Source organism: Trichomycterus rosablanca, chromosome 11, assembly GCF_030014385.1.
Source record: "Trichomycterus rosablanca isolate fTriRos1 chromosome 11, fTriRos1.hap1, whole genome shotgun sequence".
NCBI classification, from domain to species: Eukaryota; Metazoa; Chordata; class Actinopteri; order Siluriformes; family Trichomycteridae; genus Trichomycterus; species Trichomycterus rosablanca.
The window spans coordinates 10,327,242-10,355,000 of NC_085998.1; the positions used below are offsets into that span (position 1 = coordinate 10,327,242).

Sequence of the window (27,759 nt, forward strand, 5' to 3'; positions counted from 1 at the left end):
CCGGCCCTGACTCCGCCCCCAAACTGTCAAAACCGCCTCTTTGAAAACGCGAGCGCAAAATCTTCTCTCGCACAGAAAGAACAGCCGAGCGCAATTTGCTTTCGCGCGCGCGCACAACAATGAAATCGAGCAGCAAAACAACATTCGAGAGTGAAAAAGACAGTTTGAGAGCGATTTTATGATCAGTGCGCACGCAATTCCTCTTTTTGTGCTCGCGAGTTTCACATTTGCACTCGCGAGAGGGATATTTACACACGCGAAATGTTAAAAGTTGCGCCCTCTAGTTTTGACATTGATGTGACGCCATAGCACCCCCTTTGGCAAGTATCAAAGCTTGTAAATGCTTTCTGTAGCCAGCCAAGAGTCTTTTAATTCTTGTTTGTGGGATTTCCATCCACTCTTCCCTTTTTTCAGTTCTGTGAGATTCCTGGGGCGTCTTGCATGCACTGCTCTTTTGAGGTCTATTCACAGATTTTCAATGATGTTCAGATCAGGGGACTGTGAGGGCCATGGTAAAACTTTCAGCTTGCACCTTTTGAGGTAGTCTATCGTGATTTTTGAGGTGTGTTTAGAATCATTATCCATTTGTAGACACCATCCTCTTTTTAACTTCAGCTTTTTACAGATGGTGGTGTGTTTGCTTCTAGAATTTGCTGGAATTTCATTGAATCCATTCCTTCCTCTACCCATGAAATGTCCCTTGCTGTGTAATGCTTAATGGTTGGAGAGGTGTTCTTTTCATGAAATTATGTGCCCTTTTTCCTCCAAACATACCTTTGCTCATTGCGGCCAAAGACTTCTATTTTAAACTCATCGGTCCACAGGACTTGTTTCCAAAATGCATCAGGCTTGTTTAGATGTTCTTTTGCAAAAGCTGAATTTTGTGGTAAGAACGCAGGAGAGGTTTTCTTCTGATGACTCTTTCATGAAGGCCATATTTGTGCAGGTGTTGCTGAACAGTAGAACAATGTACCACAAGTCCAGAGTCTGCTAAATCTTCCTGAAGGTCTTTTGCTGTCAAGCGGGGGTTCTGATTTGCCTTTCTAGCAATCCTACAAGCAGCTCTTTCTGAAATGTTTCTTGGTCTTCCAGACCTTATCTTGACCTCCACTGTTCCTGTTAACTGCCATTTCTTAATTACATTTCGAACTGGGGAAATGTAAACCTGAAAACGCTTTGCTACCTTCTTATCACCTTCTCCTGCTTTGTGGGCCTCAACCATTTTCATTTTCAAAGTGCTAGGCAGCTGCTTAGAAGAATCCATGGCTGCTGTTTTTTAGGACACGATTAGAGGAGTCTGGTAGCTTATAAAGCTATGAAATTTGTATCATCTGGCCTTTCCTAACAATGATTGTGAAAAAGCCATAACCCTAACAGACTAATTAAGGTCTGAGACCTCTGTCAAAGTTATCCGAGTGCTCAAATCTCCTAGGGTTCCCATAATTTTGCAAGGTACTCCTTTCCTTTTTTTCACTCTAAAATTTTACAAAATCAAAATACTACATTGATATTGAAAAAGTGTGTTTTATCTTTAACTTTATGCCTTTTGGATATCATTTAATCTTCAACTTGCTTAACTGTTCACAGTAACAGTAATTTTGACCAGGGGTGCCCAAACTTTTGCATGCCACTGAATATCCTATTCAATAGGGCTTAAGTCCGGGCTCTGTGCAGACCACTGAGGTCTACACCAGTAGGGTCAAAGGGATATAATTTATATTTGTATAATTTATTATGCACACCTCTTAGCAATGTGTGTGGCTAAAATAGCTGAAGTCAATCATTAATAGAATAGAATGCCTTATAGAACTGAACACCTTTATTTGTCATATATATATACACATGTACAGTTCAACAAAATTATTTCTTTGCATATCCCAGCCATATAGAAATAGTAGGTTAGACACAGCACACTAACCTACACTTCTGCTATGATGACCAGACTATGAGCAACTTTTGATTAATCAAAACCACTTACAGTGGTGTTAAAAAAAATAGCAGTACAGAACCATTAACCTGATAAATCACTGTTTTTAGTAGAAGTGATATTTCTACATAGCAAAAAATTTACTTGAAAGTGTAGTAAAGTATTGAAAACAAAACAAACCAAACAATTAGGACATGCATGCCGCTCATTCTAAGTAATCGAAGCATTGATTTAAAGGGGGTTGTTCAAAATAATAGCAGTGAGGAGTTCAATTGGTGAAGTCATTCATTCTGCAGAAGAACGGGTGTCAATTTTGGCCCTTATTTAAGGTAGGAGGGTGGCAAATGTTGCACAGGTTGGTCATAGCGCATTTCCTTCTGAAATACTCGGTGAAATGAGTTGTTCCAGACATTGTTCTGATGAACAGCATACTTTGATTAAAACATTGATTGTAGAGGAAAAAAACATACAGAGAAGTGCAGCAAATTATCGGCTGCTCAGCTAAAATGATCTCAAATGCCTTGAAGTGACAACCACAACCTGAAAGACGCAGAAAGAAGCGTGGAACTACTGTTCGAAAGGATCGAAGAATAGCCAAAATGGCAAATACTCAGCCAATGATCACCTCCAGAAAGATCAAGGAACATGTGAAGTTACTAGTGAGTACAGAAGATGATTAAGTGAAGCCAATTTACCAGCAAGAACTCCTTGCAAAGTCCCGTTGTTAAGATAAAGACGTGTCCTGAATGGGTTCAAATTTGCCAAGGAACACATTGACTGTTCCAAAGAGAAATGGCTCAACATTTGTGGACTGATGAAAGCAAAATTTTTCTTTTTTGGTCTAGTGGCCGTAGACAGTATGTCTGACGCCCCTTGAGCACTAAATTCAAGCCAAAGTTCACTGTGAAGACAGTAAAGCATGGTGGTACTAAATGATGATATGAGGATGTTTTTCATACCATGGTGTTACGTCTAGTTATCACATATGAGGGATCATGGATCAGTTTAAATATATCAGAATACTTGAGGAGATCATGTTGCCCTATGTCGAAAAAGAAACGTCCTTAAAATGGGTGTTTCAACATGACAATGACCCAAAACATCTTGATTACAGACAAACAAGATTGAGGTAATAGAGTGGCCAGCACAATCCCCTGACTTCAATCCCAGAGAGAACTTGTGCGCTGACGTCTGAAACACGTTTTTTTTTTAGGCAAAACCCAAAATTGCAGAAGAACTGTGGAATGTAGTCTAATCATCCTGGACTGGAATACCTGTTCAGAGGTGCCAGAAGTTGGTCAACTCCATGCAACACGGATCTCGGAAACAATTGTTATGCCACTAAATATTAGTTCAGTAATTTAAAGTAAAGTGAAACCTCAAACATTTTCAGTTCATAGATCCATTTTTTGAGTTTAAAAAAAAAAATGCTGCACTGCTATTTTTTTGAACAGCCTAATATTCATTTTTCTTAACTTTCTGTAAAGGATTAACACAAACTGGCTAAATGTTGTTAATGTTTTGATTTAGAATTGAAAGTGTAGTATTTTCAGTGCATTTGCATTTATGGAATTAAAAGATATTATAATGATTTTGTGCTTTATTCACTTTTTTAAAATCACTGCTATTTTTTTTAACACTACTGTATGTATCAGACAGGACCATGTTTTTATCAGAGGCTTAGTAGAAATTTTAAATTGCACTTAAATTTGTTATCTAACTGATGTGATTCTTTAAAAGACCTTTAACTTTAGCTGCACTCTGCTGGCTGATTGATGGTGCCTGATGGTAATGAGATGGGGAGTGATGGAGATGAACCAGCCTCATGCAGTTTAAAATAAGCAGTCAGTACTGTATATGTTTTGTCAATCTACAGTTAATGTGTCTCAGTTTTTGTCAAAAGGTATAGTTGAACTGATCAGACTGATTAGAAATGATGAACATTAAACTGATTAAATTACTGCTACAAGCAATAATTTCTGGGGCTCAAGTGTTGATTAACCTAATGTAGACCAAAGGTATGGGACCATTCCTGAAGTAGGATAGGACACAGAAGCACAATGCCAAATTTCATGTTGATTGGACAATCTTTGTGTAACATTATCTGGCATGTTATAGCGCCACCTAGAACTGCAGCTACATATTTTTTGTCATAGCTTATGAACCCCCTTTGCTATGTGATTTGAAGTTTGGTGACAATCTGTGAAATGCTTTTTGAGTTAGAGCAGTATGTATGCTTTATGATTGACTTGCGCCACCCATGTTTTTGATGGACATCTGGCAACAACATTGTATAGAATTGCAACATTATTATTTTTATGATAATTATTAAAGTTCAAATTCTCACGGTTTCTTTGATCCCACATTTGTGTATGTTTGGTTAAAGTCCAGAAACTAGTTTACGCTTAAAACAATGTGTGATTTTGCATATAATGCTAACTAGCTCAAATTCTAATTGGGCAGAACTATGTGGTTCCTAAGGCTTTGATGCAGGGTGTAAGACAAGTAATCAGTGGAAAAAATGTTTACACCCCAAACCAAAGTGTTTATGAACTACCGGGGTAGAAACGTAAATGTAGGCTGTGAATTTCGCCAGCGCAATGCTTAATAAATCAGCACAAATAAATGTTTAATAAAAAAAAGCACAATACACAAATATAATACCTGAAATGTGTAGAGTCCGTTTTCATATTCTGTAACAGACACGCAGTAAAACACATGTAAAGGACGTTGACACATCTGATATACTCTGAAGACTCCTCTATCTACGCCTCTCCTATGTAGCAGAGGGGCTGTCCGTGTTTTAAAGGACAATACGTTCAAGCATAATTCCAGATAAAATATACTTTTCTGAATTGTTTGATTGGGTAATACATATAAAATGTCTCTAATGAATCTTTTTAATTCCTTATTAACTTTAAGGAAATGTGTTGCTGTTTACTTTAACATTTGTACAGAGTTTGGTACCACTGAAAAGGCTTTGCACAAATTTTGAGGGGAGATGCGAGGATTTTTGCCCAGTTAGTCAAAAGAAGCTTTTGTAATGGTATTAGTTAATGAAGCCAATCACGCATCTATACACAGTGCAACCTAGTGCAGGTGCCCATCAGGTCCATGCTGCCATCCTGCCAAGTGTCCTCTTTTTGGACAACCAAACTATGGTCACCAGGATTTTCTCTGATAAACTAAATAACAAAATGCACATTGTGCAAAAACACAATGAACAATTAGACAGAACAGGTTACAACAGCACAGAACCAAATCAGATTCCGTTCCTGCCAACCAAAAACAGAATCTGAGGCTACAGTGGGCACAGGCTCTCTAAACCTGGACACTTGAATATTAAAATAACTTAACATAGTTGAATGAATCTGGGTGGTACGGTGGTTTTCTCCCACAGTCCACTTTGTCTCATTTCATTTGTGTTTTATATCATTCATTCAATGCAAAAAATTATTTTTTTGACTAATAAATAGAGTGACTAGTAAATAGAGTGAAGATTTTTAAAGTACTTTTTACAAGAATTTTCTAGTACAGTGTTGCTACTTAAGAATGTCACATATAATTTAGTGTGTTACTTGGTGTTTCTTTGTAACTATTTGTCATCAAATACATTAGTAAATTTTATTCTAAATACCAAGTAAAATTAACTATGTATTTTATTTCTTGGATTGAAGCAAAGCAAAACTGAAAACTTCTAGTAAATATTATTATATGTTCCACGCATGCGCATTGCCTAGCAAGTTCGGATATGTTTCACACACGGAGTGCAAAACGAGCTGCTGATTTTTAAATGTTCTTAAGTCTTCACACCACAAAGTTTTTCAGTTGTTGAGGACATACTTTGGCCAAAGGGGACTGTAAGTTGTAACTTTTTAAGAAATTTTATAATATTACTGTGCCAGTTAATATTATAAATATTTAAAAAAAATTGTTTATCTTTCTACACTAGTGACTCCAAATTAGCGTCTGTTAGCATGGCAGAATTAATGTTATGTAGTTATATTAATCGTGATAACATGTTCAGTTTAATGTACGTGGGCTAAAATAGTTCTTTTGTCTCATGATTATGAAAGCAGATTTTGCTATTTAAAAATAAATCTGTATGAGGCTGTAGTCCCGGGTCTTTCAAATACAAATGTGCATTATTAGGCGACCCGTGAGTAAACCTTGAGAAAGTAAAATTGAATTATAATATGAAAGATGAGTTCAGGAGATCTACAGTCCACCTTCAGCGAGGGTTTCTCTTGCACTTTTACTTGCATCTATTTTATTTTTTACTGCAAGTTTTCAGAAAAATATTTGAAAGATTGATATTATTTATTTTGTCCTTACACTGTGACCCTTTTATAGTTTGTTTTCCATTTACAGTTTTTACTTTTGTGTAGCGAGTGAGAATTTAGAAAACACGCTGTTTGAAAGACATTTTGTCCACTGAACTGTAAGTGAAAATGCATTTCCATTATTTGAGCAAAACAAATAAAAAAGTTTGACAAAAAATGTTGTCTGTTATAGTAGTTTTTGTATATGGTAATCATTGATGTTGAATTGAATAATGTAAATATATATATATATATATATATATGTGTGTGTATATATACACTGCTCAAAAAAATTAAGGGAACACTAAAATAACACATCCTAGATCTCAATTAATAAAAAATGATCAATGTAAATCAAAATTATTATCCCATGGAGGTCTGGATTTGGAATCATACTCAAAATCAAAGTGGAAAATCCATTTACAGGCTGATCCAACTTCAGTGGAAATTCCTCAAGACAAGTTAAAATGAGGCTCAGTAGTGTGTGTGGCCTCCACGTACTTGTATGACCTCCCTACAACGCCTGGGCATGCTCCTGATGAGGCAGCGGATGTTCTTCTGAGGGATCTCCTCCCAGACCTGGATTAAAGCATCAGTCAACTCCTGGACAGTCTGTGGTGCAACGTGGCATTGGTGGATGATGTCCCAGATGTGCTCGATTGGATTCAGGTCTGGGGAACGGGCAGGCCAGTACATAGCTTCAATGCCTTCATCATGCAGGAACTGCTGACACACTTCAGCCACATGAGGCCTAGCATTGTCATGCATCAGAAGAAACCCAGGGCCCACTGCACCAGCATATGGTCTCACAATGGGTCTGAGGATCTTATCCCGGTACCTAATAGCAGTTAGGGTACCCCTCGTTAGCCCATGGAGGGCTGTGCGGCCCTCCAATGAAATGCCTCCCCACACCATTACTGACCCACTGCCAAACCGGTCATGCTGGAGGATGTTGCAGGCAGCAGAACGTTCTCCACGGCGTCTCCAGACTCTGTCAAGTCTGTCACGTGCTCACTGTGAACCTGTTCTCATCCATCAAAAGCACAGGGCACCAATAGCGAATCTGCCAATCTTGGTGATTTCTGCCAAATGCCAATCGCCCTGCACGGTGTTGGGCTGTAAACACAAGCCCCACTTGTGGACGTCGGGCCCTCATACCACCTTCATGGAGTCTGTTTCTGACAGTTTGAGCAGAAACATGGATATTAGTGGCCTGCTGGAGGTCATTTTGCAGGGCTCTGACACTGCTCCTCCTGTTCCTCCTGGCACAAAGGAGGAGGTAGCGGTCCTGCTGCTGGATTGATGCCCTCCTACGGCCTCCTCCATGTCTCCTGGTGTATTGCCTGTCTCCTGGTATCTGCTTCATGCTCTGGACACTGTGCTGACAGACACAGCAAACCTTCTTTGCCACAGCTCGCATTGATGTGCCATCCTGGATGAGCTGCACTACCTGAGCAACTTTTGTGGGTTGTAGACACCGTCTCATGCTACCTCTAGCACGTGGAGGCCACACACACTACTGAGCCTCATTTTAACTTGTCTTGAGGAATTTCCACTGAAGTTGGATCAGCCTGTAATTGGATTTTCCACTTTGATTTTGAGTATGATTCCAAATCCAGACCTCCATGGGATAATAATTTGTAATTACATTGATCAATTTTATGTTATTTTGTTCTCAACGCATTCCACTATGTGATGAATAAAGATTTTCAACTGGAATATTTCATTAATTGAGATCTAGGATGTGTTATTTTAGTGTTCCCTTTATTTTTTTGAGCAGTGTATATATATATATATATATATATATATATATACAGTGTATCACAAAAGTGAGTACACCCCTCACATTTCAGCAGATATTTAAGTACATCTTTTCATGGGACAACACTGACAAAATGACACTTTGACACAATGAAAAGTAGTCTGTGTGCAGCTTATATAACAGTGTAAATTTATTCTTCCCTCAAAATAACTCAATATACAGCTATTAATGTCTAAACCACCGGCAACAAAAGTGAGTACACCCCTTAGCGAAAGTTCCTGAAGTGTCAATATTTTGTGTGGCCACCATTATTTCGCAGAACTGCCTTAACTCTCCTGGGCATGGAGTTTACCAGAGCTTCACAGGTTGCCACTGGAATGCTTTTCCACTCCTCCATGACGACATCATGGAGCTGGCGGATATTCGAGACTTTGCGCTCCTCCACCTTCCACTTGAGGATGCCCCAAAGATGTTCTATTGGGTTTAGGTCTGGAGACATGCTTGGCCAGTCCATCACCTTTACCCTCAGCCTCTTCAATAAAGCAGTGGTCGTCTTAGAGGTGTGTTTGGGGTCATTATCATGCTGGAACACTGCCCTGCGACCCAGTTTCTGGAGGGAGGGGATCATGCTCTGCTTCAGTATTTCACAGTACATATTGGAGTTCATGTGTCCCTCAATGAAATGTAACTCCCCAACACCTGCTGCACTCATGCAGCCCCAGACCATGGCATTCCCACCACCATGCTTGACTGTAGGCATGACACACTTATCTTTGTACTCCTCACCTGATTGCCGCCACACATGCTTGAGACCATCTGAACCAAACAAATTAATCTTGGTCTCATCAGACCATAGGACATGGTTCCAGTAATCCATGTCCTTTGTTGACATGTCTTCAGCAAACTGTTTGGGGGCTTTCTTGTGTAGAGACTTCAGAAGAGGCTTCCTTCTGGGGTGACAGCCATGCAGACCAATTTGATGTAGTGTGTGGCGTATGGTCTGAGCACTGACAGGCTGAGCCCCCACCTTTTCAATCTCTGCAGCAATGCTGACAGCACTCCTGCGCCTATCTTTCAAAGACAGCAGTTGGATGTGACGCTGAGCACGTGCACTCTGCTTCTTTGGACGACCAACGCGAGGTCTGTTCTGAGTGGACCCTGCTCTTTAAAAACGCTGGATGATCTTGGCCACTGTGCTGCAGCTCAGTTTCAGGGTGTTGGTAATCTTCTTGTAGCCTTGGCCATCTTCATGTAGTGCAACAATTCGTCTTTTAAGATCCTCAGAGAGTTATTTGCCATGAGGTGCCATGTTGGAACTTTCAGTGACCAGTATGAGAGAGTGTGAGAGCTGTACTACTAAATTGAACACAACTGCTCCCTATGCACACCTGAGACCTAGTAACACTAACGAGTCACATGACATTTTGGAGGGAAAATGACAAGCAGTGCTCAATTTGGACATTTAGGGGTGTAGTCTCTTAGGGGTGTACTCACTTTTGTTGCCAGTGGTTTAGACATTAATGGCTGTATATTGAGTTATTTTGAGGGAAGAATAAATTTACACTGTTATATAAGCTGCACACAGACTACTTTTCATTGTGTCAAAGTGTCATTTTGTCAGAGTTGTCCCATGAAAAAAATACTTAAATATCTGCAGAAATGTGAGGGGTGTACTCACTTTTGTGATACACTGTAACTTAGAGTAGTCAGTGTACAGCTTGTATAGCAGTGTAGATTTACTGTCTTCTGAAAATAACTCAACACACAGCCATTAATGTCTAAATAGCTGGCAACATAAGTGAGTACACCCCACAGTGAACATGTCCAAATTGTGCCCAAATGTGTCGTTGTCCCTCCCTGGTGTCATGTGTCAAGGTCCCAGGTGTAAATGGGGAGCAGGGCTGTTAAATTTGGTGTTTTGGGTACAATTCTCTCATACTGGCCACTGGATATTCAACATGGCACCTCATGGCAAAGAACTCTCTGAGGATGTGAGAAATAGAATTGTTGCTCTCCACAAAGATGGCCTGGGCTATAAGAAGATTGCTAACACCCTAAAACTGAGCTACAGCATGGTGGCCAAGGTCATACAGCGGTTTTCCAGGACAGGTTCCACTCGGAACAGGCTTCGCCAGGGTCGACCAAAGAAGTTGAGTCCACGTGTTCGGCGTCATATCCAGAGGTTGGCTTTAAAAAATAGACACATGAGTGCTGCCAGCATTGCTGCAGAGGTTGAAGACGTGGGAGGTCAGCCTGTCAGTGCTCAGACCATACGCCGCACACTGCATCAACTCGGTCTGCATGGTCGTCATCCCAGAAGGAAGCTGACGCACAAGAAAGCCCGCAAACAGTTTGCTGAAAACAAGCAGTCCAAGAACATGGATTACTGGAATGCCCTGTGGTCTGACGAGACCAAGATAAACTTGTTTGGCTCAGATGGTGTCCAGCATGTGTGGCGGCGCCCTGGTGAGAAGTACCAAGACAACTGTATCTTGCCTACAGTCAAGCATGGTGGTGGTAGCATCATGGTCTTGGGCTGCATGAGTGTTGCTGGCACTGGGGAGCTGCAGTTCATTGAGGGAAACATGAATTCCAACATGTACTGTGACATTCTGAAACAGAGCATGATCCCCTCCCTTCGAAAACTGGGCCTCATGACAGTTTTCCAACAGGATAACGACCCCAAACACAACCTCCAAGATGACAACTGCCTTGCTGAGGAAGCTGAAGGTAAAGGTGATGGACTAAACCCAATTGAGCACCTGTGGCGCATCCTCAAGTGGAAGGTGGAGGAGTTCAAGGTGTCTAACATCCACCAGCTCCGTGATGTCATCATGGAGGAGTGGAAGAGGATTCCAGTAGCAACCTGTGCAGCTCTGGTGAACTCCATGCCCAGGAGGGTTAAGGCAGTGCTGGATAATAATGGTGGTCACACAAAATATTGACACTTTGGGCACAATTTGGACATGTTCACTGTGGGGTGTACTCACTTATGTTGCCAGCCATTTAGACATTAATGGCTGTGTGTTGAGTTATTTTCAGAAGACAGTAAATCTACACTGCTATACAAGTTGTACACTGACTACTCTAAGTTATATCCAAGTTTTATTTCTATAGTGTTGTCCCATGAAAAGATATAATAAAATATTTGCAGAAATGTGAGGGGTGTACTCACTTTTGTGATACACTGTATATATATATACACAGTGGGGGAAATAAGTATTTGATCCCCTACTGACTTGAACAGTCTATAATTTTTATGGAAGGTTTATTTTAACAGAGAGAGACAGAATATCAACAAAAAATCCAGAAAAAAAACATTAAATAAAAGTTATAAATTAATTTGTATTTAATTAAGGGAAATAAGTATTTGATCCCCTACCAACCAGCAAGAATTCTGACCCCCACAGACCGGTTATGTGCCCATGAGGCACACAAATTAGTCCTGTCCCTGTATAAAAGACTCCTGTCACAGAATCAGTTTCTTCCGTTCAAATCTCTTGACCACCATGGGCAAGACCAAAGAGCTATCAAAGGACGTCAGGGACAAGATTGTAGACCTGCACAAGATTGTAGACAGGCTGGAATGGGCTACAAGACCATCAGCAAGAAGCTTGGTGAGAAAGAGACCACTGTTGGCACGATAATTCGAAAAGGGAAGAAATACAAGTCAATCGCCCTCGCTCTGGAGCTCCATGCAAGATCTCACCTGGTGGGGTAAGAATGATTCTGAGAAAGGTGAGGTCAGCCCAGAATTACACAGGAGGAGCTTGTCAATGATCTCAAGGGACCTGGGAGCAGAGAAATGCTGGATATGACCCCAAGAACACCATCCCCACTGGGCATTTCTCTGCCTCCAAACACGGCAAGTGGAGTTGATGCCATAGAGCTCAATTTTGGTCTCATCTGACCATATCACATTCTCCCAAGCTTTCTCTGAATCATTCAGGTGTTCATTGACAAACTTCAGACGGGCCTGTACATGAGCCTTCTTGAGCAGAGGGACTTTGCGGGCACTGCAGGATCTCAATCCATTACGGCGAAGTGTGTTACTAATGGTTTTCTTGGTGACTGTGCTCCCAGGAGACGTTTACTCTGCACTTATTACAGATAAATAAATCCATTAAAGTCTTGTAATGATTTGATGGATTAATGTCAAACTATTTTTATACAAACACATTAAATACTACAAACCATATTTTTTCAAAAATAACGTTTGTATTTATTTTCCATTCATTTTAAAGTATCAATAAAGTATGAAAAAATTTGTCAAAGATTTATAATGGAGATGAATAAATCTATAAAGATCTCAATAATTTTTTTTTTAGCATTTTTATATACAATCAATCTTCCTCACCTACTACAAACCTTGTTTTTAAATTATTTTTATATTTATTTTATAATAAGTTTATTGTGCAAATAAATAAATCTATTAAAATCTTGTATAATTTCATGAATGTCAAACTATTTTTATATACAAAATTAACGTCCCTTACTTCCTACAAACATTGTTTTTTTTAAAATCCTTTTATATTTATTTTATATTAAAATATAATAAAGATCAGTAAATCCATAATGTGTGATGATCATTTGTAAAAAAAAAAAAATTGTGTGATCTTGATCAAAATGCTACATATGTGCTCATTCATACAAAACTGTCAAGACAGTTATAAAAAAATATAAAAAATGTGATAGCTCTGACAGATTTAGATTAATAGAGATAAATAATGTTACATGTTGAAATATATGTTTCCTACCATGGTAAATCGTTGTTAATAATTATCCTGAGGAATTATTAACATTAACATATCAGACAGTCTCTTCATATATATGAATATTGATAATAATAATAAAAATAATAATAATAATAAATAACATTAAAGGTGAACCGTGCAACTTTATGTTATTCAGGAAGTTTGTATCACCAAGTAGCCCTTCGCATTATTCAGTAGCCTTGAAGTAGCTCTCGGTCTCGAAAAGGTTGGTGACCCCTGTTTTAGAGAATGTTTGCACATGCACATAAATGTGTTTAACCACAGGCGCAGATTCACCAAACCAGCGTGCAGTCCGTCACACATCTCACATCATTTAACTTCATTCTGTAGTAACGAGTAACGAATTTACATACAGCGAATGTACCGGAGTAAAGGTACACAATTTCTTTAGAAAATGTAGTGGAGTAAAAGTGAAAGTTGCCGAAAATTTTTATACTCCAGTAAAGTACAAATACTTAAAAAAACTACTTAAGTACTGTAACGAAGTATTATTACTTCGTTACTATACACCACTGCTTGTAACTCTATTTTATACAGTTCCTGCCATAATATTTGGGACAAAGACGGTACAGGGGGGTATTCCAGAAAGCGGGTTTAACAAACTTCAAACTTAAACCTGAACTCCGAGTTGACTTATCTCGCCGTGTCATAGCCGGAGTTTTCAGTTCCAGAAAAGCGGTTCAGGGTTAGATTACTCAACTCTGAGTATATTAAACCCGGCAGAAGCGTGTTCACGGTTAACTATAAACAGGCATTCTCAATGGAGTGGCGATAAATGGATTCAAAGTGGATGTGAATGAAACAAAAAGTAGTCCGTCATATTTTACACCAATAGAACTGTTCATTTTAATGTTTGCATGTGCAGATCATAAAAATGTTTTAGACGTAATAGTAATACAGCATCGTCCGTAAAAAAGACGTCGCAAATGGTAAAGAATGCTTACAGAGTTAATGCGTGAGTTTAAATTAATAAAAAAACTTAACCATTATTCAACATTTAGCAGAAGGATAGGGCAAAATTGTTTAATATGTCAGTTGTAATATTTGTCTAAATTTTACACGTTTTTTCTTTCATTTACTCAATCTAGGTGTAATCCAAGTGGAATCAGATGCACATGGCAGCAGATAAAAATGAAACACAAAAACTGTCTATGTTCAAGGCATGTTCATTACATGTAAATCATTAGTCTGTAGTGCATAAACTGTGGAATATTAAGAACTGCATTGGTACAGTCTTTTTATTTTATTAACTTTTTATTGCCATCTCTCCAGTGATTGGTGGTGTGGTTTTGAGCCTTCTGCAATTGTTAGTGACCTAAATGTCCCTATAGATCCTAATAAATATAAATAATGTTCTTTAATGCAAAAAAAAAAACACTGTTGAAGGACGATAAAGAAACCATCTCCGCTGCCTCAGAGTGGGATGATACTGGGAGGCCTACAGAGGTACAGGATATGTTGAACATAGAGCATGGCATTTCATTTGATCTACCATGATAATGTGTGTGTGTGACTGTCCTCTAACAGAATGTGATGAGCAGTTCCGAATCAAATGAGGGACCATCCACCTCCAAAGCCCAGCTTAGAACAGTAAAAATGTCTTACCAAATATCTGAAATATTTAGAACACATTAAGCTATGTTTGATCATAACATGCTATTTTTGTCTCTTTCTTTCAAGTTGGGTGTAAATAAGATGGACTATATAAGGTCCATCTGGAGAAACAAACTGCAAAGTGTGATCCTCAGGTGGAGCATATAAAACAGACAAGGCTAGAAATTCAGTTGCTTGAATTTAAGATGGGTGTCAGTGCTAAGGGTGTATAAATATAAATGTTCTCACTAAAGAATAAGGACAAGGAAATTAACTTGTTGCATTGTTTTATTTTCAGTGATCATGCACAGAGCCTGACCATTTGGCTTCAATATTTGTAATGTGGGTAGCATCACATAAGATCTTACTGAAAGCATCTCCATAAGATGGAAAACAATAGGTTGCAGAACATGTATTAAATGTTACACTGTTTTATTTGACATTTGTTCATTTTTAAAGATAATGGTCGCTGCATGTATGTGGAGGGATATTCTGTCTGCTGTTCAAATAATAAAAGACAACATTGTAATAAAATAAAATCCACATATGTCAGCTACCCACCCACACACGGCTGTAACATATCTTGCATATGATAATATGTGTAAAAAATAATACTTGAATAGACCCATAACAGGGCAGTTGCAACATTCATTGATATGTAGTAAAATCATTCTTTAACATAATTTTGCAAAGACTTTTTTTGTACAGATAGGGTTTTCAATCATTATAGCTAGCAGTAAAATTATATACAGTATATAAGTAATTATATATATAATGTAAGTGACAACCATGTTTGAGGTTAATTACTACAATCAATTTAAACCACAAATTATTTTAGCTTACTAAACTGTGTGTGTTAAAGGTATTCTACGTATATTAATCCATAACATTCCATCCATAATGTTATAATTAATGCTGTAACAAGCCTTTTTATTAATATTGTGATTATTGTGATTAATAATGTTGCAGCTGCCCCTTGTGGCAACCGTCTCCACTCTCCCCGAATTGACTGACTGATAAAAACGGAAAGGTTTGCGAATAAATCCATCCGGAAATGACTAATCTGAGTTTAATGACTCGTTACTGATTAAGATCTCTTCGAATAATTAGCGTGTCGGGATCCACTGGATCCTGGAGTAAAGAACACGCCAGGTTTACATGAGAGAAGTGTGAGTAACCGCGGGTTAGGTTTAAGTTAACCTGCCAGCGAGCAGGTTAGCTTCAGAGCGTAAGTTGCTATAGTAACTGACACGGGCTCTCTTTAATCTCGGTTTCCGGAACGGAAAACCCCGAGTTTTCCTTAATTCTGAGTTAACTTACCGGGTTTAATCACTTAACCCGCTTTCTGGAATACCCCCCAGGAACGACAGGAAAGACCAAACTGCAGAGGCAGTGATGAGTTCTGGGGGTTTTTTTTTAAATAGAAAGAAAAGCTTACATAGCCAGTGACAAATTAAAAGAAAATGTTTGTAAAAAGTGCTTTTGTGTTATCATATGGCAAACAAAAAACGTTAGCGTGTCTTGAAATTAATTAAATAAGTCTCTTGAATTGTACTAGTATAAAAATACCTAATCCCGGTTTTGAACATGTCTTTACAAAATTGTTCCCAAAAATCATTGGCATGGGCGGCACTGTCAAACAGTAAAAAGGTCCTGGGTTTGATTTTCTGGTCTAGTGGTCTGGTTCTTTTCTGTGTGAAATTGTATGTCCTCCCCATGTTTGTGTGGATTTCCTCCGGGTGCTTTGGTTTCCTCCCACAGTCCAAAGACACAGTAAAATTTTGTGGAAAGTCTTCTCAGAGGAGTAAAGGCTGTTTTAAGCATAACTGGATGTTTAATCATTTCTTTGGAATAGGGGCAATATCACTCAGGCTGGACATGGTTGTTTTCCTTTGTACAAATAATTAATAGATTTTTTTTTCTCAGGCGGCACAGTGGTCTGTTATGGGTTCAAATCTCTGCAGTGCTATTGGCCTGCTGGGCGTCTTTACAAACATACTTGGCTATGTCGTTAAATGCTGAAGCCGGGCTTTGAACTGGCACCCTGTTTCCCAATGGAGCAAACTAGATGTATGATTTAAAAATAAGACAGGCTGAGAAGCATTACTTAAAATGCATGTTGAAGACACTGTTTGCTTGTTAAGATTTTAGTTAATGCCCAGTGCTTGCTGAAGCAGTTGAGAAACAGCAGGGATCAGCCTGTCTGCATAGTCCCTTATATGTTCATCTTTTATGTGAGAATGTGTTGATAATTATTTACTTGAACGATTTCGAAAGTGATACATTCTGGCAATGTTACGGTCTACCCATGCAAGACCGTTCACTGACTTCTGGATACCATGCACTGATGGTGAAAACACTAAGCGAGGATTTGTAATGACTTTATATTGTTCATACTTGAGATCTTGATTGCTTAATCTGTAGATGTGATCTAAAATGTTTATCCCCACGACCTTCTTCCATAAATCTAATGAATAATCTGGGTTTGTGTCATTTATGGAAAGTGGGAAATAATTATTCTCAAACTGGAATCCCTTGTTTTGACCGTATTTCCTTTCCAGTTCAGGAAAGAGTTCTGTCCAGTTCTTTAGCTTTAAAGGAAGAATAAATTCATCCAAGTCCTGCAGGGCTACATAGCGACTCTGGTACATGTAGCGATAAACACAGTCATTCAGTGCCGCAATTTGCCCAAAGTAATGCAGCTCGCCTGGTGACTCCGAAATGTTCCAGCCTCTGGACACTTTGATGTAAGATGATATGGTCCAGGGGATGATCTCCACAAAGTTCTGCTTGACATAATAGTCTAACACTTTCTGCACAGCAGGATCACAGCTTGTCTTGTAAATGGCCACCCACTGGACGCCGAGTATCTTGAACATTTCCATGGCCTGCACCAGTCCCAAAACGTTGGTGTAATAAAACATGGTAGAAATACAAGCTGTGAACTCATAAGGAAAGACATCACGAGTCTGTTGATTTCTGACCGGTTGAAGGACGTGGACATTCTGTGAGGCTTCACCTGGAGGTGATGGAGAAGTGATAGCTACGTGCATTGGTGTTGTGCACGTTTCAGGCACCTGACAGGTGATATCAGCCGTTCCATAATCATAATCAAAGTGGTCAGAGTGAATGCTGTACGTGGCAGGTACAGAGATGTTGGTGCCGTTGCAGCAGAGGAAACACTGATACTCTGCCTTTTCACTACGAAGCACTATAGCAATTGTCTTTAAAGTTTTCACTTTTAGGCGGTGCTCTATGTAGGAGCCGACGAGGTATGTTTTGAGATTGTCGACTTTAATTATGGGATTATTTTCCACTCGTATGTCACATGCAGTCGGCAACTCTGGTTTTACGTCCGTGTTACGTCCTGTAATGTAGTAGTAATACCAGAAGATAAACACAAAAATTACGATGATGATGCAGATAGTTTTTGTTTGTTTCTTGATTGACATGATTCTTGAGGCTTTTGCCCTGTGAAGTATAAAAGACAAAAAGATCATCAGAGAGCAGTTTTAACATGATTGTGCAAATATGTAATGGTAGTTGGTGCTATTTGCTGAAAAACAACTAGTTTGTTCCAGTCTGTGCCAGAATATTTTTTTATGAAATAAATAATATATTATGCATTTGGTTTAGGTAATAGTAATAATGGAGGAACCTTCAAGTGCAAGAAACTACTTGTATGCATGAGTGCCTTCAATAGTCAGGAGTAGCTACAATGTACCTAATCAAAGGCCTTCTTGCTTGTTCACAGTGTTTGGGTGGTGTTTATGCTCAAATCTGTCAAAATAATCTCACTAAAGAATACATTGTAGACGGTCAATAAACCCTTAATTAATTAGCCTTAACTCATAAAGGGTGCTGTTCATTAAAATGCAGGGGGCGGCACGGGGGCTAAGTGGGTAGCACTGTCGCCTCACAGCAAGAAGGTCCTGGGTTCGAACCCCAGGTGGGGCGGTCCGGGTCCTTTCTGTGTGGAGTTTGCATGTTCTCCCCGTGTCTGCGTGGGTTTACTCCGGGTGCTCCGGTTTCCTCCCACAGTCCAAAGACATGCAAGTGAGATGAATTGAAGATACTCAATTGTCCAAGACTGTGCTTGATATAACCTTGTGAACTGATAAAACCTTGTGTAATGAATAACTACCGTTCCTGTCATGAATGTAACCAAAGTGTAAAACATGACATTAAAATCCTAATAAACAAACAAACAAACAAACAATTAAAATGCAGCCCTTGAGCGTCTTGTTAGAGGAGTTCCCCTTTTATGCAAACTAAAACTAACATCCCATTCCAAAACAGTGGGTCTTTTCATAAAGTTTCCCCTCTTTGGATTTTGGAATGTGTCTTTGGGATCTGTAACTATTTACTCAAAACAGCATCTATCAGTAATGCACTGATCAGCCATAACATTAAAACCACCTCCTTGTTTCTACACTCACGGTCCATTTTATCAGCTCCACTTACCATATAGGAGCACTTTGTAGTTCTACAATTACTAACTGTAGTCCATCTATTTCTCTACATACTTTTTTACCCTGCTTTCTTCTGTTCTTCAACGGTCAGGACCCACACAGGACCACTACAGAGCAGGTATTATTTAGGTGGTGGATCACTCTCAGCACTGCAGTGACACTGACATGGTGGTGGTGTGATAGACACGGGGAGAACATGCAAACTCCGCACAGAAAGGACCCGGACCGTCCCGCCTGGGGGTGTGTGTTGTGCTGGTATAAGTGGATCAGACAGAGCAGTGCTGCTGGAGTTTTTAAATACCGTGCCCACTCACTGTCCACTCTATTAGACACTCCTACCTGGTTGGTTCACCTTGTAGATGTCAAGTCAGACACGATCATTCATCTATTGCTGCTGTTTGAGTTGGTCATCTTCTAGACCTTCATCAGTGGTCACAGGAAGCTGCCCACGGGGCGCTGTTGGCTGGATATATTTTGGTTGGTGAACTATTCTTAGTCCAGCAGGGACAATGAGGTGTTTAAAACTCTATCAGAATTAATGTGTTTTATCCACTCATACCAGCACAAGACACACTAACACACCACTACCCTGTCAGTGTCACTGCAGCGCTGAGAATGATCCACCACCCAAATAATATCTGCTCTGTAGTGGTCCTGGGAGAGTCCTGATCATTGAAGAACAGCATGAATGCTCCTATATGGTAAGTGGAGCTGATAAAATGGACAGTGTGTGTACAAAAAGGAGATGGTTTTAATGTTATGGCTGATCAGTGTATAATACAGTTCAATTATTTATCCTATTCAGTAAGGTTGAGGTCAGGGCTCTGTGCAGACCACTGAGGTTTTACTACATCAAAAGGGTCAAATTTATATTTGTATAATTGATTATGCACACCTCTTAGAAATAGGTGTGGCTAAAATAGCTGAAGTCAATATGATATGATATACTTTATTTGTCATATATACATATACAGATGTACAGTACAATGAAATTCTTTCTTTGCATATCCCAGCTTGTTTGGAAGCTGGGGTCAGAGCGCAGGGTCAGCCATCGTACTGGAGCAGACAGGGTTAAGGGCCTTGCTCAAGGACCCAACAGTGGCTGCATATTTTTGCCTGTTTAGCATGTATGTCTACCTGTAGAAAAAGTTTAAAACATTAGAATTATTGGCTTAAAACTTGCTAGTTCATACTTATATAATAAAAAGGTTTATCAAACCTAGGTTATAAACTATCCACAATGCTACAGTGTATCACAAAAGTGAGTACACCCCTCACATTTCTGCAGATATTTAAGTATATCTTTTCATGGGACAACACTGACAAAATGACACTTTGACACAATGAAAAGTAGTCTGTGTGCAGCTTATATAACAGTGTAAATTTATTCTTCCCTCAAAACAACTCAATATACAGCCATTAATGTCTAAACCACCGGCAACAAAAGTGAGTACACCCCTAAGAGACTACACCCCTAAATGTCCAAATTGAGCACTGCTTGTCATTTTCCCTCCAAAATGTCATGTGACTCGTTAGTGTTACTAGGTCTCAGGTGTGCATAGGCAGCAGGTGTGTTCAATTTAGTAGTACAGCTCTCACACTCTCTCATACTGGTCACTGAAAGTTCCAACATGGCACCTCATGGCAAAGAACTCTCTGAGGATCTTAAAAGACGAATCGTTGCGCTACATGAAGATGGCCAAGGCTACAAGAAGATTGCCAACACCCTGAAACTGAGCTGCAGCACAGTGGCCAAGATCATCCAGCGTTTTAAAAGAGCAGGGTCCACTCAGAACAGACCTCGCGTTGGTCGTCCAAAGAAGCTGAGTGCACGTGCTCAGCGTCACATCCAACTGCTGTCTTTGAAAGATAGACTCAGGAGTGCTGTCAGCATTGCTGCAGAGATTGAAAAGGTGGGGGGTCAGCCTGTCAGTGCTCAGACCATACGCCGCACACTACATCAAATTGGTCTGCATGGCTGTCACCCCAGAAGGAAGCCTCTTCTGAAGTCTCTACACAAGAAAGCCCGCAAACAGTTTGCTGAAGACATGTCAACAAAGGACATGGATTACTGGAACCATGTCCTATGGTCTGATGAGACCAAGATTAATTTGTTTGGTTCAGATGGTCTCAAGCATGTGTGGCGGCAATCAGGTGAGGAGTACAAAGATAAGTGTGTCATGCCTACAGTCAAGCATGGTGGTGGGAATGCCATGGTCTGGGGCTGCATGAGTGCAGCAGGTGTTGGGGAGTTACATTTCATTGAGGGACACATGAACTCCAATATGTACTGTGAAATACTGAAGCAGAGCATGATCCCCTCCCTCCGGAAACTGGGTCGCAGGGCAGTGTTCCAGCATGATAATGACCCCAAACACATCTCTAAGACGACCACTGCTTTATTGAAGAGGCTGAGGGTAAAGGTGATGGACTGGCCAAGCATGTCTCCAGACCTAAACCCAATAGAACATCTTTGGGGCGGATGAGGAGGTGGAGGAGCGCAAAGTCTCGAATCTCCGCCAGCTCCGTGATGTCGTCATGGAGGAGTGGAAAAGCATTCCAGTGGCAACCTATGAAGATTTGGTAAACTCCATGCCCAGGAGAGTTAAGGCAGTTCTGGGAAATAATGGTGGCCACACAAAATATTGACACTTCAGGAACTTTCACTAAGGGGTGTACTCACTTTTGTTGGCGGTGGTTTAGACATTAATGGCTGTATATGAAGCTATTTTGAGGGAAGAATAAATTTACACTGTTATATAAGCTGCACACAGACTACTTTTCATTGTGTCAAAGTGTCATTTTGTCAGTGTTGTCCCATGAAAAGATATACTTAAATATCTGCAGAAATGTGAGGGGTGTACTCACTTTTGTGATACACTGTATGTAGAAATAGTAGCTTGGACACAGCACGTCTTCTATATGATGATCAGTCAATGAACAACTTTTGATTAATCAAAACCACTTATGTATCAGACAGGACCATGTTTTTATCAGAAGCTTTGTAGAAATTTTAAATTGCACTAAAATTTGTCATGTAACTGATGTGATTATTTAAAAGACCATCAACTTGTCTGGTAGTAAATTAATTTACAAATGATTTGGTGCTTAATGCTGATTGATGGCGATCGGTTCACGTATGAACCCGCCTCGTGCAGGTTAAAAGATGCAGTCAGTACTGTATATGTGATGTCAATCTACAGTTAATCACCCATAAACTGAAATTCTTTATTCACAAAAGTATTCAGACCCATTTTGGCACTCTGAACTGTGGTCATCCTCACTCACTCACTGTCTTAACCGCTTAACCAATTATGGTGGTGGGGGGGGTGGGGGGGTACTGGAGCCTATCCCAGCTTTTCAGTGGGTGCAAGGCACAAAGTAACACTCTGGACGGGGCACCAGTCCATCGCAGGGCAGACACATACAAACACACCTATTCATTAATGGGGCAATTCAGTGTCTCCAACTATCTTGACTGAATGTTTTTGGACTGTGGGAGGAAATCAGAGCTCTCGGAGGAAACCCCACAGACACGGGGAGAACATGCAAACTCCGCACAGAAAGGACACGGACCGTCCCGCCTGGGGATCGAACCCAGGTGCATGTGGACCAAAGGTATGGGACCATTCCCCAAGTAGGACAGGACACAGAAGCACTATGCCCAATTTTAATGTCAATCGGACAATCTTTGTGTAACATTTGCATGTTATAGCGCCACCTACTACTGCAGTTACATATTTTTTGTCATAGCTTACGAACCCCTTATGCTATGTGATTTGAAGTTTGGTGACAATTTGTAAAATGCTTTCTGATTTAGAGCAGTACGTGTGCTTTAAGATTGACTTGCTCCACCCATGTTTGTGATTGACATCTGGCAACAACACTATAGAATTGCAACATTATTACTCATTCATTTTCTTAAAAATTAATAATAATTTTAAAAGTTCAAGTTCTCACGGTTTCCTTGATCCCACATTTGTGTATGTTTGGTTATAGTCCAGAAACTAGTTTACGCTTAAAACAATGTGTGATTTTGCATATAATCCAAATTTGCTCGAATTCTAAGTGGGCGGAGCTTTGTGTTTCCTAAGGCTTTTTTGCAGGGTGCGAGACAAGTAATTAGTGGAAGAAAGAATTTTGTCTCTATGTCATACAGGGTAGGAGATCCAGACCTCAAAGTTTGATGATACACTTTAGCACCACCATCAGGCCAATTGAGCTTGTTTTTTTTCCTATTTAATTTATGCATTTTCAATTTGTCTTCTGCTGCTGGGGGATCCCTGATTGCAGCCTGATTGCACTCTGCACAGATGCCTCTCTATCTGCCAAATAGGGTCCTTAAACAGCGTTTGAAGACCCCGCCCACATAGTCTGGTTATTCTGCCCTAGCAGAGACGTGGCAGGTACTGCCAATTATGCCCGCTAGATGGCGCCCAGCCGACTGGTGGCAACACAGAGAAGTTCAGAATCTCGGCCCTGGTGTGCTAGCTGAATATCCCGCTGTGCCACCTGGGCACCCCAATTAAGCTTGTTGACCAAGTATGGTATGGTTTTGTCTGTGCATTTCTAATAATAGTCATTATTATTTAGTATTATTAAGTCTCTAAATGTCACTAAGTTCCCCAGACAAAACCCACACTTAAACACCAAATATCTTCAGAAAAAACCTGAAGATGACTGTTTACAAACACCAGCCAGCCAATTTTAGCGAGCTTAAAAGGGACTGCTCAGGAAGAATGAAATAAATTGCCTAAAGCCAGGTGTGCAAAGCTTGTAGAGACATATCCAAGAAGGCTTGCAGGTGCAGTTGTTCCCAAAGTGGCTTCTAGAAAGTTTTCAATACTTTTGTGAATAAGAGATTTTAGTTTTTGAAAACATTCCAAATTTTTTTTTTTATTTTCACTTTGTTATGATGGGTGATTAAGTGTGCAAAAATGAGAATTACATTTATCTAAAATCAAATCACAACAAAGTAAAGTTAGGAAATTCTTACTGAATCGTCTGTACTAGTTCACAAAAAGTAACTAAAGTCAAGTATCAAAATAACTGCCAACAAATTTCATTATACATAGATTAGTCGGTCTAATGCGTATTCCATACTAAATGAAAAACTAAATTTGAAACAGCTCATGAAATATCTTGGTCTTATATATCCCAGTTTCACTGCAAATGTGCACTTCAAATGGTACAACAGTTGCTTCTCTACACCATGTATATACTATTTAGCCAGGGGAAATAGCACTCACAGGTTTCACAGTAAACTGAATGCAGTAGACCCTTGAGTTACAAACGGTTTACCAAACAAACATTTTGCGTTACGAACAATCTTTTTCAACCTAACCTCCAAACAAATTTCAGATTACGAACAGAAATTCACAAAAAACGTGACGTCATGAACAAGTTGACTCTGAGCGTGTCTCTCTCTCTCTCTCTCTCTCTCTCTCTCCATATATATATATACCGTGAGAGAACATTCAGACAGCGGACGGTGTTTTTTGGTGTTTTCTTTATATTTTGTAAAATTCTATATTAAAATGGCCTCAAGGAATGTGCAGAGAAAACTTAGTGGTGAGAAAATAAAACAATCTATTACTATTTGTTGTGTTGTATAATTATTCTGCCAGTAGCTGTCACTGTGTATCAGACAGAGGGGACAGTGAGTGAGAGAGAAACAGGAAGTTATTCTTTCGTGCAATTACACCTACAAAATACAACACTATTGAAATAAAGAAGGAGATAATGCAGAAATATGAGAGTTATTGTTGTTTCTGGTAAATACATTTTATTAAAAAAGAAGGAAATGTATTATGGTGTATAGTAAAGCACACATACTGTACTGAAATGTGGTGTGTGTTTTATGTACAGTACAGTACTGCTGTGTATTGATGTTTATTATTGTTTATTACAGTAATGTCTATTCTATAATTTAAGACTAAGAGAAAATATACTTGTATTTATAACAAAAAAGACCATTTAAGACATTAGAAAGGTTAGGTAAGGGAGTGGTTTGGGAGGTCTGGCACGGATTAATTCCATTTACATGAATTCTTATGGGAAAAATAGGTTTAACTAACAAACATTTTGACTTAAGAACAGCCCTTCGGAACCAGTTAAATTCGTAAGTCAAGGGTCTACTGTACTTAAAGAGAAAGCACATCTGATGCACGATAAGTTGGTAAAAATACAGCATTAAATAAACAACAACTGCTTCATGACCTGGGGTTCAAGTATAGGCAATGGTGTAGGTCCATGGCCAGGAATTTAATACCACACATTTTATACAATTTAATAACAAGGACAATATCCATCCCAACAATGGACTACTTTTTCTGTTGCGGTCTGGGAAGCGATTTTACTCCCTGAAGGCCAACAAAGGGAAAATCAGGAGGGTTTTTTTGCAAGCTATTCGGCCCCTTACTCAGAATAACAACAAGGACTAGAATTATCTTAATACTTACAGTGAACAAAAAAATTCATCCAGCTATACTATAAAGACTGGTGGATAGATGGGATGGAAACCTGGCATGTTTGCACCAAAAATGTCCAGAACTTACAACGGATTTTATCAGGCTGGACTGAACAATGAAGAACTCCAATTATTTTTTGCTAATTACAACTTTCAGCTCAATATTGTGTTCGTATGATTTGTGTAAATCCTATTTATTTACATTTACATTTTCTGCATTTAGCAGATGCTCTTATCCAGAGCGACTTACAGAAGTGCTTCTATAAATCAGAATCAGAATCAGAATCAGAATCGGGCTTTATTGGCCAAGTATGCTCACACATACAAGGAATTTGTTTTTGGTTACACAGATGCTTGCAGTGCACAAAAATACAATACAGACAATCTTATTCACACAGCTCACTCTCTCTCTAACACACACATTCATACCTGTAAACATTTCATTTCTCTAGTAAACAACATTCGAAGAACACAAATCTGCTGAAACCTGTTAGAACCTGTTTTTTTTTTTATGGAAAAGATTGTTAGTAAATAAGTACAAGTCAGCAAGTTTAATTTAAGATTTAATTTAAGCTTAATTTATTTAAAGTACCTTCCAGGCCACCCAAAGGGGATGAGTCCCTGTTGAGTCAAAGTTTTTTCCTGTAATTTTACAGGAGTTTTTCCTTGCCACAGTCGCACTCGGCTTGCTCAATAGAGTTTTTTTTGTCTTTTACAATAGTAAAAAAGCGCTATATAAATAAATTTGACTTGACTGTGTAGATGTGCATATGTGTGTGACCGTTTAAGGTCATGTGACTGTACAGGAAAGTCTGACAGTCAGAAATTCTTCATCTTCTTCGGTCTTTATGTAAATGTTTTAAAAAATTAGGGTTTGCTTTTCACAATTACAAATACTGTATTAAATTCAAGAAAAACAAAAACAGAAGCTTTTTTTGTTTTTTACTGTGAACACTGTATACAGTATATGAAGGGACACATATTCAACCACCTGTGCTTTTTTTAAAAATAAACTTTTAATATACTTACAGTACATAAATTCACTTTAAACTTACAGCTAATGCTATCTGACATCAGACTTTTAAATATCAACAAAATATGGATCTGTATAGATTGTAAAAACGTGTATTTAGGCATTAGTATGTTGCAAGGCCACTGTTAGCCTCGATACTTAAGATTTATTACATTAACAGTAAGAAGTTCTGCTTGTTTTTATTAGGTTTTATCTTTACTTGCACATCTGGACCTTTAAGAGAAATTTAGGTGTTTTTGTGTGTTTTAGAGGCGCAGAAAAACCACCAGCAATACCAGGGAATTATGTTACTAATCTATGAAAGTTCAAAACGTTTAGAAACATTTACTTTTAACCTTATTTACCATGTATTTTATTTATTTTTTGAGCTTCGGGTAAATTTTCATGTTATTGGTCATGGAGCAGAAGTTCCCTTAACTAAAATAAACTGGTTTCCTGTGACGAACCAAAAAGAAACCGTTACACCCAAAACCAAAAGTGTTTATGAACTACCGGGGGAGAAACGTAAGTGTAGGCTGTGAATTCCACCAGCGTAACGTTTAATAAATCAGAAATTAAACTGTAAATAAAGCGCAATAAACAAATATAATACCTGAAATGTGTAGCGTCCGTTTTCATACTGTGTAACAAACACACGCAGTGAAACACACACACACAGGACGTTGACACATCTGATATAATCTGAAGACGCCTCTTTCTACGCCCCTTTATATTGGACATTCGCCTGACATTCGACTTTCTTTCGGCTCGTTCTCGACTAATAAAAATCCAAAAAATTAATTAAATTGCACGAACTGATACCTCAGTAAACAAGGAACAAACTACAATTAATTTTGTTTAAAAAGGTTTTTCTAATAATTTTTATTTAACGTTATTTGGTAAATGTGAGGTGCATCCGCGCTGAAATGCTAAGGAAGTGCTAAGGGAGCGTCTATAAAGTTCCGAGGTGTAGTAATTACCCAGTGGCGTGTACCGTCTAATACACCTGTATTAAATCCTACAGTATGCTTACAGTAAACAGCGAGAAACGCAAATTTTGAGGTTGAAATACTTAACTAGTCTCCTGTACTAGTTAATAAAACCACAATAATAATTAAAAGTCCCCCAGTTTGGGTGCATTACAAAGGTTTTTAAAAAATTTTGATAAGACAAAGGTTGTAATAGTTAACTAGTTACCTTAAATACTTACTACAACCACAATACAAATTAAAAGTCCACCAGCATGGGTACAGTAACGAATCAAATTATTTGAAAAATTAACAAAAATCTAGAGAATCTAATTCTGATAAGACAAAGGCTGTAGTAGTTAACTAGTCACCTGTACTACTTACTACAACCAAAATAAAAATTAAAAGTCCAAAGACATGGGTACAGTAATGAATCAAATAATTAAAAAAATTAACAAA

The 27,759-nt window shown here is 38.9% G+C and overlaps 1 protein-coding gene across 2 annotated transcripts; it reads right to left on the bottom strand.

Moving 5' to 3' along the window:
- Window positions 1-14,649: 14,649 nt before the first annotated feature.
- LOC134323023 (uncharacterized) lies at window positions 14,650-27,022 on the bottom strand. Of its 2 annotated transcripts, none has more exons than XM_063004440.1 (2): window positions 26,946-27,019; window positions 14,650-17,850 (listed from the first exon to the last, which is right to left on the bottom strand). In XM_063004440.1, the coding sequence occupies exons 1-2, from the start codon at window positions 26,969-26,971 to the stop codon at window positions 16,632-16,634; spliced, it is 1,245 nt and encodes a 414-aa protein (XP_062860510.1). In that variant the 5' UTR covers window positions 26,972-27,019; the 3' UTR covers window positions 14,650-16,631. The 2 variants fall into 2 exon arrangements, 1 of the variants encoding a protein (XP_062860510.1); XR_010014000.1 differs by lacking the exon at window positions 14,650-17,850 and adding an exon at window positions 19,916-19,988 and having other exon boundaries at window positions 26,946-27,022.
- Window positions 27,023-27,759: the final 737 nt, after the last annotated feature.